The following is a 13,199-nucleotide window of genomic DNA, read 5'->3' on the forward strand; positions in this document are numbered from 1 at the left end:
TCATTTCGCATCGTTGCGCAGAGGAGAGAGAGTTTTGCGATTCTGGGTCACTCCCCCTAGTCGTTGTAATCCCTGTAGCGGCGGCGAAAGCCTGGCTGTGTGAAACGTGCCTAATCGCGAGATCGGCTCAACCCTTTCGCCTCGATGAAAACCGCCTGGCCACCTGCCCAGGATTACGCTTAGACATTGTTCGAGTACCTGGAAGAAGACCCAGTAATCTAAACCGCAACGTTATTTTTAAGCAGGATCGAATTGTCCTTTGAACGTGTTTTAATAGCAGTTGTAATAGCGGTTGCGTGGTATTTATTGTTTGGAAAATTCAAAGAAAAATTTTTGATATACGGTATACATGCTATTATTTAATAAAACGTTAATTTTATAAGAATACAAAAGAGATCTAAGCATGCGATAAAATTATTTAGAACTAAAATAAAAAAGAATCCGAAGGTTAGACGCTAAAACACAAAGCTAACATGAAAATAAATCCAAAGCTGCAAAGATAAAAATGTCTTCTAAAATTTCTGACATATTTCAGTTATCGAGATATTCACGGGAATAATTAACAAGTATCCCTTCTTGTTTGTTATAGGGTGTTTGTTGGACAATTCGGCGCCGCGGGGCCCGCCCGATGTGCCACCCCGTAACCCTACAATGAGCCGCGTCAACGGAAGATTGCCAGGAAGTCACGCAGCCAGCGATCACGAGCGTGATCCCGACCTCCAGCCGTCCTGCCTCGTACGCACCTCATCAGGCGGCTTCTACAGTATACCAAGTGAGTATTAGGGGTTGCTCAAGGCATTGATTTACGTTCTCAAAGCGAAAAAGAGGCCAAGACAAAGACGTGGCAAAGGGGTTTCACTTCCTCGAAATACAAAGTTGTACGATTACGTATCTCCGCTTGATCAGCTCGATAACTGTTTGAGCTTGTTAAGAAACTGCTGGATGAGATAAATTAGAGCCGTTCTTTCGATGACGACACGAAAATTATAGTAGAAGATCTGTTGCTAACGTTTCCTACTTGACAAATTTTGATACATTAAATATTCTATCGGAATTCTTTGTGTCTTTGACAAATATAAATTATGATTTAAATCGACATTAAATATCGTTTGAGTAAAATTTTATGTATAAAACGTTTTATACATATTACTCGAATATATCCTTTTGTTTAAACTATTTGATCGAGATTTCCTAAAAATATTCAAACGTCTTTTTGTGGATTCGAAGTGGTGGATTCTTGGTAATGTTTGCATCGGATCTCTAAATAATCGATCTGTAGATAAACAGAGGCGAACTTTACACCGATCGACATTTTTCCAGGATCTCGAGAGTTTCCCCAGGATGATATCGGTTAAAAGTGTTTGAGAAACAAATATCTAGAGAGCAAGATTGACTGCCTAAGAGACAGTAGATAAGGATTCTGTTTGAGATACGTAGCTTTCGACTTTGCACCAAGCAAACTCTCATAGCTTTTGCGTTTTTCTGTTTAAACAAAGATAGATTCTAACACTGCATTATACATAGCTATAAAAGTATACTTTCCTCAAACGTTGCAAAGTTACTTTGGGTTTTTTCAATCTTCTCTATTTAACGAGAATTTCATTTTCTATTTAACAAAGAGATGAAACTTCCGAGGAAGATTTCCAAGGACACAAAAACTAGCCCTAAACTGACACGAAGACTGACCTCAAGTTTATATTCTCGTTAAATTCGCGTATATAAAAATCCAACGATCAAAAATCTGGTAAAAAATAAATTTTTGATCGTTAAGACGACACACCATATGCTATCAACAGCAGTAAATGCGTTTGAAATTGAGAACTGGTTCAAACTTTCAGATGATCTTAGAAAAAGTTTAAGAAAACATCGATGATTTAAAATTGATTATATAGATTTCAGTCGGTTATCACAGTGACTTGTGAAGTTTGCTGAACGAAAGTAAAAGGGAAAAGATTCTTGGAAGAAAAGTGTTTGGAGGAGGTGTGTCCACCGATAACACGGACAATGTTTCATCGAGGGCCGTAATAAGAAGGCTTAGCCAAGGAGAGGGGGAAGTGACTGACGTTTCTGACGAGGGTAGTACACGCTGTAATCAGTGGTAACCAATGGTGGGCGGGGGTGCGATAATTTTCAAGACGAAGTTTCCTTCTAGCCGCTATCTTATCGGCCAAACAGGACCCCGAGTAGTTTCTAAAAAATTCAACGCTTTCGTTAAAAATTTACTTTCGTTATTTGTCGAAATATCCAAATGAAAGGCTCTTCGTTTATTTTGAAAGAACAAATAGGACCTGTTCCCTAGAAACTTTAAAACAAGTCGTTCTACCTATATAGAATACTTTGAAAAAATTTAAAGAAATTGATCTGTATAGTATATTCTGAAAAGATGTTGCGAAAAATGTTGGAAGCTATAGGAAATTGCTACTCAAATATCTGTCACGTTAATTTTGAATATACATAACAGAATTAGTAGCAGATTCGATATAGTCACTGAGAAATAATTCCAAATGTTTGGTCCATAATGTGTGCATATAAGTCGTAAAATTGTCAAAGCTACTAAATCTTTTTCTCTAAAAGGAGATGAAGATGTTCTTCAGTTCTTCATTCATTCATTTTAGGGCTTCAATCAGCAGCCCCAAAATTTTCCACATTTTCGCAGTAATTTTCCATCTGCGTCGGAGCTGATGACCGAAAAACTACCCTAAACGACGCTTAAAACGATTCTCTCTCAGAACCAGCAGCTAGGTAATCGAAATTTACCAGAGACTCACAGCCATGAAATGACGTGCCTCGATGTCCCAACAGTTGAGTGCATTCGACAGAGGAAAAGCATACCGTGAACAGGCTTTTCGAAACACTTTAACAGCAATCTACACCAACTAAAGGGAAAACATAGACGAAAACTGAGGTTTCCGACGTTTTGAACAACACAATAAGACGCGTTCCCTTCTTGTTTGGTTGCTAACTAAGGAAGGACTCGAAATTTTCTATGGTTCAGACGACCCAGGCGCCAAAAACGATTCTCTAGCGAAACCTCGGAACACTTGAAAGCTTTATGGCGTTTCAAAAACGTGGGATGCGGCTCGAACGGTGATTTATGATCTCTCGACTTATTGACCCTCGGTTATGACACTGGCTGACGCTTATGACCTTCCACAGAATACTTTAGGCTCCACCTAAGGTCGATCCTTGGTCTTTCTCTTTTTTCCTTTCTGGTCTGGTCATCGACACGGCCACCAATCTTTTCTAGGCTTTTGTCCCTTTCGCCGCTGTCGATAATGCACTTCTCGGCTTCGTCGAATCCGTCATCCAAGTGTTTGCGAAATTCTATGGTCATTCATCTTTCCTAACGGTTAGGCGAATCATGGTTGTGGACATTGAGATTGTATCGTTGTTGGAAGAAATACGTGTATTTTCATGTTCCTCGCTATTTTTATACCACAGATACAATTTTTGTAGGTACTTTATTTTTTAATGCTTTAATCAATGCGACTTCTTCCTTTATTTTTACAACTCTATTTACGTAATATTGCAATGAATAAAAGCTTCTCTTACACCCCCTATAAACAATATAATCTCATAAAATTGTCTTGAAAAGTAATCAAACAACAAAATCCTTGCCTCATGAATGCTTTTCTATAGAAACATGTAAAAGGACCGCATTGAAATACTCTTGGAAACCCTTCGTTTTATTCTTACGTTAGAATTGGTTGCTTCACCCTTCACTCGTTACATATACCTGGTGAGCAGGAAATCGAAGCGTGGGAAGACGAAGGTCCGCAAAAGTAGACCCCAAGCCGCTAATTGCAGGTGTTGCCGGTCGTTCGGCCCCAAATTTCGATGATTATGGCATTTAGGCAGATATCCATTATTATGGGGATTCTGGACTGCCTCTTTGCCCATTCGTTTTGCTTCTTTATTCGTGATTATCCGCCGCACGAGACGACGCCTAATGCCAGGAACCGTAGAAAAAGGGATAAGTCTACGATTAGCGTGTCAGAATTGCCTTAATCACTCACCAGACCAACGTAATTTACTTTCCCGCTTTGGAAATACTTGTCAATGTATAACATGGTGACTATGTTTTATTGACTAAGGTTTTTATTGGTTATTGAGGTTACATCTAGGAAATATCTCTATGTAGATTCTTTTAAGGATTAAATTGTAATTTATATGTGATTTTAATCTGATGGATTATTTAACAAAGTTGTATTTTAATTATGATTATACAATTTATATTATGAGGAACTAAGGTTAAAGGGTTTTAAAAAACGGTAGTGCTCTTGCAAAGTTTTCAAATATTAGTTAATTAATTTTTCTCAAGTTCGAGTAAATTTTTTAGTAACGTTAAGTAAGCAAGTGCATTAGCATATATTGACAAAGTAATGCTTGTAGCTACTGAATTTACTTAATTTCAGTAACATCAAGCGAGTAAGAGGTAAAAAATGGGATAACAAATTTTAACACGAGTGCGTTCACCCGCCAAGTAACATTACAGAATGTTAAATTTATTCAAAAGTGGCTTATGGAGAGTATTTTTATTTCATAACAATACCCAAAAATATCCAATAATACGTGACAGTCTAAATAGAAATATTTCATCGAATTCAATGCAAATTCTAAAATTAAAAGAAGATAACACAGGTAACATAAATCAAATATTTATTTTTTTATTCATCACAGTTAAATTGATACTCGAAATAACCAAAACCTCTATTCTTGTAAAGCATTAAATCAAGTTGGGTAAAGCTTTATTCTACTAATACATTTACAATATTAATTGGACATTTATGTTCTACAAAAATTAGACAAGCAGTTTACTAATATCAGAAATTCTACAATAAATAAACAAACCATCGTGTATTTAAAGATTTTATTTAAAGATTATTAAATCGTTTATTAAAGATTAATTGGTGGAAATTTGGAAGAAACCTAATCTAAAGTTGATATGTACCAATATTTACTGTTTTAATAATCATTTACCTAAACAGAGCTTCAAATCCTAAATCCTCTCATAATAGGTCACAACCTCACAGGTAGATCATTTCAACATGAAATCAAAGCCTTTGCAATGGTACTCGATGAATGGCCCACCACTGACAGGTTAATTGTACCCTTTTTATCTGTTCGACATATTTATTATACACATTTCTAATTACTTGAGGTACACTTAATTAGAGAGGACACCGCGTATGGGCGGAGCTGTCGGAAAAAATGAATTAAACAAACCTTCGCGTCTTCTTTCTTTCTTTTTTACTCGTTATACGATCAGGTAAAGCAGGATTATTCATTATTATTTAAATATCAATCTGCATTAAAGACTAATGGTGCCCCATGATGTACTACAAGTTTGATTATCCGGTGCAAAGTTCAAGATTAAATTTTAAGATATTTTGAAGCTTAGGTGACTCGAATAACCCTATCTTGAAATATGGCGGATAGAGGTTCGCGCATTTTGCGATGCCAGACGCGGCGACCTTTTCTTTGCACCGTGTTCTACCGATACAACCCGAAGACGAAGGAAAAAGAGGAAGAAGCGAGACGGTGAACGAGGCCCCGTGTTGAATCGATAAGTACATGATTCATCGTGGTTTCGGTTTGAATTTCAAGCGGCCAGACCACAAGGTGCATAAGGAAAACTGAACACCTTGGAAACACCACAAGATCGTCCCCATGTAAACGATGGTGGTTTTTCTAGCAGGCCACTCATCGATCCCTCGGACTTTCCTTCGAACCGGATAATTGAAAACGGCGTTGTATAATGAATACTGATATAGACGGAATCATTGTCCTTAAGTATTTTCATTTTCTTCTCACGTTTCATCGTATGCATCGGGTGAATGCGATTGTTTAAAGTGGAGTTAGACGATCATAATTTATACGCTGGTGAAACAAAGTTGTATACTCATATATTGCATACTTACATAGTCAGTTGTTCACTCAATGATATTGAGCCATCAACGTATTAATGTGAACGATGAATAATAACTATTTAACTAAATTGGTTCGTAGATTGTAATTTTAGTTAGTTAATTAGTATAATACGCTATTATCATTCCTTTTTAGTAGATTATTCTTCTATATTGAACTCACTTAGCGAAAGCATTGGAAAAATTAATTCTGTTACATTTCTCTTTACATTTCTTTCATACAAATACGAAAAAAATTATAAATCACTTTTAAAATAATAATAAATAATATAAAAGAAACTATATAATAAAACAGTTACATTAAAAAATTTGTTTATATGATAGAACACGCTTGCTTTTTTATATAAGAACTTCGAAATAAGACTATTTACAGTCATATCGCTTCCAACTTTCTAACTAAACTCGACCTACGTCTGTCAACTACAATATCTAAAACAAAGCGTTAAACAATTGATAGAACACGATGCAGTGCACATTTTCGGAATTTAATGGGATTAGATCGGTGACTCTTGGATTGCTGCCTCGATTGCCCGACATGTACACCAATGAATTATTTCCTACAGAAAGGACAACAGAGGACAACAGCATGATACTGTATAGAAAGAATCGTGAAGATATTACACGAACAAAGAAAAACAGAGAGAGAGAGAGAGGGAGAGAGAGAGAAAGATAGAATAAAAGTTGGGTTAGGTAAAAACTAGGGCAACATTTCCCACGAGAAATTTCGTCGATCTGCAACGTAACAAATTGTCTCTATCGTTCTGTTCTCTCTTTTCACAGAGATACCGAAGAATGAGTACAACAACAAGAATCAGTCCACGGGGAATAGTCCAATAAAAGTCGAGCTGCAGAACAACATGGACAGGTAAGCCTATCTCATTCTCTACCATACGATTCTATTCTATATAAATAGGCTTCTGTATTTTTCGTTTCTGCTCCTGTAAAAAGATGTGATGCTTGAACAACAGGCAGTGCAGTTTTTAAATTTTGCTCGCCCCTAATAATTAAATGTCTGAATTCATTGGAATCTTCTGTATCAGATTCTATTATCCTAATTTCATTTGGATCTACAATTACGTTAAAATATCACGATTTGTTAAATAACAAGTTTATATTTAGAATCAAATATATCATGACAATCGATGTTCCAACAAAATAATTTGCCTGAAATAGACAATTTATTATTCGAAAATTCACAAGCTTTTTTTAAGTCCTGCACGACATACGAACCTTCAGTGTCCGAAAGTTAAAAGGAAGAAGAATAAAAAAAGGAAAAAGGGAGTCAATAGGTCATGGAAATTTCGAAAAACGAACGGTGCTAGATCGGAACGAATGAACCGTGGCGAACAATCGCTTCTTCGTGTTCTCTTCTTGAACAACGGAGAACGTACTCAAGGGAGATCTCGTGAATCATCTATTCAGATGGTGTCGTACAATGAGTCAATGTTTGAAGCTGAAGTGTCATCCCATCGGAGAATGGTTTTTGTGCACGTGACACCATGTTACCGTGAAAAATCGTGCGCTTTGGGACCACGAATCTCTATAGATCCTCGAGTTTTACTAAAACGTACTCGAAATTTACTAAACCGTCGTAAACTAGACGCTATAGGAATTCTGGTTTCGTGGAAATGTTCCTATTTTATTACTTTGTGCAATTGTTGTGATAATAAATTGGAAGAGGACAAATATTCGTCGAATTTTTATTTATTGGCAAAGCTTAATCTTACCATTCTCCAATTGAGTGAACATAATACGATATTTTTTCTTTAGGAAATATTTTAATTTATCCTGGAAGACGATAATAAATTTTAAGATAGTTTGTGGCTTTGGCAGACCTACAAAGTCACGAATAAATATCCACCGATCGTATTAATGAAACATCAACTTGTAACAAAAAGGTGTCACAAGTCACGAAGTAGACTCTTCATAGAAATTCAGTAGAAAGGAAATAACGTTTTTAAATTTCTTTGCTTTTCAAATAATAAAGCACGAACAACCTCAAACGAAAATACACGAAAAAGAAAGAAACATATATACTTCCCACAAAGAATTTCTGAACTCCAGATTTAAAACAGAAAAAATCCAAACTTCCGTTCAAAGTTTCTAAATTTTTCTCGACTCATGCAACCCAGACTTAATTCGTACTCTAAATATTTAGACGCAAGAATCAACTTGATCGGTCATTTAAAAAGAAAAAGGGGGGAGGGGAAGAAAAAATATAAAGAAAGAGAGAATTCGCGCGATTTTCGATTGCACACAGGGTTGTAAAGTGAAAGAAGGGGAAAGATCTGCGCGAATAAGACGACGAGGACGACGGCGATGCGTCTGGCTTTCGTTTTCCATTATCGCGTGATGCAACGAAAGCAAACAGGCAGCCTCTCGCTGCTCGGAAACCCGGCCCGTCCCGTTTAAATATTTTTGTTAGACGTTTCTGAGTTACTTGGAAACGCGCGCTTCCACGTTCAGCATAAACATACTCCAGGAGCCCTGGGTTGATGCTTTTGCGCGAGAGCACGTGACGAGTACAAATATATTTGCCGCGTATCAAACGACGTGAACCGGCGTTCCGCTTCCTTTGAAATCAACGTTCGGAGACAGCGTCGAATCATACGAACCGTGCTACCACTTTACGACTCCGCTCCGGATATATGTATCTTACATCTTCTTTTAATCATTAAAACTCAAGACAAATTCTCTAATTTTGTAGAAGAATCGGTATCGTGACTTTCGTTTTCATTTAAAATTAAAGAAGAAATTCTTTAATTTTGGAAGAAAGTTAGTAGACGAATTCTGTAATTTTTAAGTTGACTAAAGTTTGATAACTCGACTAAGAAGAGACATGAAGATCCTATAAAGAATGTGAAAAGAGCTCAAAGCTGTTTCAAGAATATGACGAGTCCATTCTTGATGAGTTGATTTCTCAATTTTGATGTCACGGAAGATATAAATCTCCTAAAAACATATAAAAAAAATTGGATGGAAAGTGACTCGATGAATATGTATATTATTTAAATAAATCGTTGCTTTTTGTCTCTTCAAATGAAAGACAATTCCACGACCTATTGTTTTCCTGCTATTAAAATATTCGAAATCTTTGTAACACGGTAAAATTTCCTGATGAGAATAAATAATCTTTGATGTATAAAGCGGAAGTAAAATGAGATCAATTTGTTAATTTCAGGGTACCTTTACCGTATGGCCACGCGCCCTCGATGATCCCAATGAGGAGACAAAGCATTCGCTGCCATTTTGTCAAAGGGGTCGACTGGTGCAGCTGGAAATTAATTGCAATGATACTGCTTATGGTCTCGCTGTGTATAACGGCGGCACTAGCCTACGTAGTAGGTAAGTCGTCGTCTAATTTATATTCAATCTTTGTACATTAAATAAACAAATGTTTATACAATTGTTTGATGAAATAATAATTCGTTAATAAGTCATAATTAATCGATTTTACTTGTTGGTTTTCATTGTTAAATACACGCCAATTTCATAAATAAATAAATCTTCTGAATCGTTAACGATTTGATTTACTATCAAATTTGTTTTTACATAGATCGAAGATTAGTGGATATATTTGTAACGAATAAATCATTAGAAAACGAAATAAATATAGAGTAACTTTATAAATAAATAAATACAACTTCTAAATCACCGATGATTTGGTTCGATATCAAGACTTAGCTTTTACATTCTTAGACATTTTGTGCTGAAAGTTGAAACAACTGAGTAGAAATATTTATAGCGAATAAATTTTTAAGAAATTAAATAAAGTACAGAACCTCTATGTTCTGTAATATTTAAGTGAAATAGTATTGGTTTACGAGTCATCAAGTATTATGGGCAATATCGGATTGTTCTACATATTCGTTGCGTTTTATCAGTGAGATTCACAACATGAATTCCGCTTTAAATAAATGATGACGAATTCTACCTAAGATCACCTAAGATCTATAAATACATTTACTTTAAAACTAAAGTGAATTAAAAATTTGCATCACGATATACCTATATCGATAGTTACGAATACCTCTATCTATTTTCTGACTGCAGAAAGAAGCGTTTTAAGACTTTATTCAAAATTTCTGTTCTCTTCATCTCGTCACATTAAAAAACGTCAAAGACCTTAGCAAAACCACCGTTCATATTTCAGTTTCCAGCATAGTGAACCGGTCGTACCAAAGCACGAAAGCCTGCGCAGTTCTGGTTGGCGAGAACTCGGATACAAAACCACTGTCCTCGGACGGGAACAAGACCTCTTCTTCAGCAACCGCGTCCTCGTCGCAGTCGAGCGGGCGAACACGGCAACAAGCATCCTCAGGAGGTAGTATTAACCCATCGGCTAGCATGTTAGAGCACGCGTACACCCGTAAACGTAGGGACACGTTTAACCAGCATGCGTTGCACCAAACTGTCGCATCCCGCGAACGTGAACAGCTCTCGTCGACCGTGACAAACGAACCGACGTCACAGTTCAACGAGGATCGTCCTGGTATGGTTAATGTGCATGAAACGGAGCATGCGGACGATCAAAAATCTTCTTCGTCGTTGCCTTTGTCATCAACGAGTCCATTGAGATCGTTGCTTCGTGCGAATGTCTCTGACTCTTCGGTTATTACTAATAATTACACCACTGCTGCTACATCCTCCTCTGTTCACCCTGCTGCTAGTGACTCTTTCGTTTCACTTAACGACCAACCTTCAGAGAGTCAAATCAACAACGATTTCACGCAGTCTGAGTCCGATAATTTAGATTCGATTGTTGTCACTACAGAATCGATCATTGAGAATCGGGCTACAACAGATTCGATCACTGAATTTAGCGAGTTTGGTGAGTCGAGTGGAGACAATGGTAACGCTCAGACTAGTGAAACTTTCGTCCCTAGGGCGTCCAGTTTTGGAACGTTCTCGGTAGACATAGAATCGAACGAATTTAACGTCGAATCGATCACCGTGAAACATTCGTTCAACGAGGGTAGTACTGGTAGTAGTGTTGTAGAAGTTGCACAGAAAGATTTAGGATTAAATGTAGAGAATAATAGACAGTTACTAGAAAACGATAGAGAACGTAATAAAGAACCGTTTGAAAAGGATAAATACACAAATAATACATCTTTGTCCGCGGATTTCAAATATGACGAATCCAGTGTGAATCTTACTAAACTAAAGTTACAAAAGAACGATACAGAAGGCGATAGAAAGTTATTAGAAAATAATAAATACATAAATGACACTACTTCGCCCACGCATGTCGAAACTGACGAGATCATCGCGAATCTCACTGACATGAAATCGATAGAGAAGGATAGAAAGTTACTAGAAAACCATATATCTACAAATAACACGACTTTCTTTGCGGATGTCACTGAGTATGATATGAATGTCACCGATTCGTTAACCGTAAGTACAACAAGTTCAACAAAGAATGATTTCGAAGCAAATATTGTGCCAGCGCTGGTAGTAGAGCACGTAGATGTCGCTAGTTCGCTAAGTACCCCGAAGGACGAGAAAGACGGTAAGAATCTGGAAACTGAAAGTACTGCTCGAAACGGACCACAGAATCGCAGGAACGCGAGTTCTTCCGATGATTTTTCGGATGTTGTGAAGGAAACACGAGAACTCTCCCGAGAAGATTCTTCGTCCGAGTCTGAAACTTTGCCCAGTCATGTGAACAGTCCTGAGAAATCCGAAGAATTCCAGAGAGACTATCCTGTTTATAATTACGGACAAGACGAGGTGGAAATTGTCAAATTAAATCATGAAATAGCTGAAGATCATACCACGACGAAGGACAAGAAGCTGGACCGTTTTTTGGAGAATGAACTGAAGACCAACAATGTTCCTCAGAAATCAAATTTGGTGCATCAGACTGGTGATCTGAGGGTTATCACTAGAGAAGAGAGTAACGAGGAGTTCTTAAGAGAGTTTGAAAAAATGTTTCACGAAAAATCTGCAGAGGATGACGCTATAAACGAAGATTCATATAAAAAAGTGCACAGTAATTTTAATAACATGCAATCTACAACTAAATCTAAGTCCGACTCATTACCACCGCGGAGAATGTATCACGAAAAATCTTCAGAAACCGATTCTGTACACGACGATTCGTTGAAAAAGACACACGATGCTTCTAACAATATTCAAGCTCCGATCAAACCTAACTCTGAATCGTCACCACCATTGACACAGCAAATAAAAATCATCGAAGTACCAGTCGATCGTCTTCATCGATCTTCATCAGGTTCACCAAGTTCATCGAGCTCTTCATCTTCATCCACATCATCGCATCGGGTGCTTGTGAACATCACGATAGCTTCTGGAGACTCGGCTTCCTCGAAACCGCTTTACGTGCTGTCTGTCTCTGTCCCAACCAATGGTGACGATGTCAATGACAAGCAAGCCGCTAAAGTAAACGTGGACGAGGTTAAGATTCATGAGACACCCGTGGAAAGTGCTTCGAGCATGGCAAAGAACTCTGTCGCGAATTCCGAAGACAATCGATTGCCTCCGCCGCCTCAGCCACCATCTTCTCCACCGCCACCAATTTGGGCTGGTGGCGAGTGCGAGTGCTCATGTCCATGCATGGGCTCATCTTCTGACGAGTGGGATCCATTTTCAGCTATAGATGATACCCTGAACTTCGATGATCAACCACATAATTTGAATCTTTCGATGGATGAAATAGATGAGCGTCAAGAGTCTGCAGTGTTTGATGGGGTCACACTGAAACAGATGGACTCTAAGGACGGAAAGGAAACTTCTGTAAGTTTGGGGAAGGAGTCTGTAAAAGAAGGAACGAGTACGAGCTATGAGAATGATTATGAATCCACGACTGAGGAGAGTACTGGGACTGTTGACTGGACCACTACTCCGAGTTATGAGGATGAGTCGAGCAGTGTAGGCTTGTCATGTTCTGGGACAACGCCATTACCCCCAGAACCCACTATACTGATCCTGGAAGGTGAGGCCCCGTTTATGGTTGTTTTCAAACGTTTGCCTCTTAATTCTTATCTTTTTCTTATATCTTTGTTTAGTAGTTTGGTTTATGAATTTTGCTGTAATATATTATGCTTATTTTATTCTTTTTAATTAGGCTCTTTCTAAGCTGCCTTTATCCCGCCGATGCAAGCTTTTCTTTGAAGTTTGGATAGTATGATATACACGTAGATTCTTGATGTAGTTGTTTCTATTAGATTGTGGATGTTTATCTATATAGATTTGTGTTTTTGGGAATAAAATTAAAGAAATGGAACTGATGGAGGAATTCTTACT

General features: G+C 37.5%; 1 protein-coding gene across 10 annotated transcripts in view; it reads left to right on the forward strand.

Annotated features, from left to right (window-relative positions):
• The window catches only part of LOC132906909 (teneurin-m), a 657,480-nt gene that overhangs the window by 621,473 nt on the left and 22,808 nt on the right, over positions 1–13,199 (forward strand). For 9 of the 10 annotated variants that reach the window (XM_060959519.1, XM_060959522.1, XM_060959521.1 and 6 more), the window contains 5 exons: positions 590–772; positions 6,708–6,792; positions 9,109–9,272; positions 10,081–10,251; positions 12,547–12,888. In XM_060959519.1, coding sequence (XP_060815502.1) covers positions 590–772; positions 6,708–6,792; positions 9,109–9,272; positions 10,081–10,251; positions 12,547–12,888 — 945 coding nt within the window. The remainder of the gene's footprint in view (positions 1–589; positions 773–6,707; positions 6,793–9,108; positions 9,273–10,080; positions 10,252–12,546; positions 12,889–13,199) is intronic. The other variant, XM_060959527.1, reaches the window with a different exon arrangement.

The sequence above is a fragment of the Bombus pascuorum genome, chromosome 5 (genome assembly GCF_905332965.1).
Source record: "Bombus pascuorum chromosome 5, iyBomPasc1.1, whole genome shotgun sequence".
NCBI lineage: Eukaryota > Metazoa > Arthropoda > Insecta > Hymenoptera > Apidae > Bombus > Bombus pascuorum.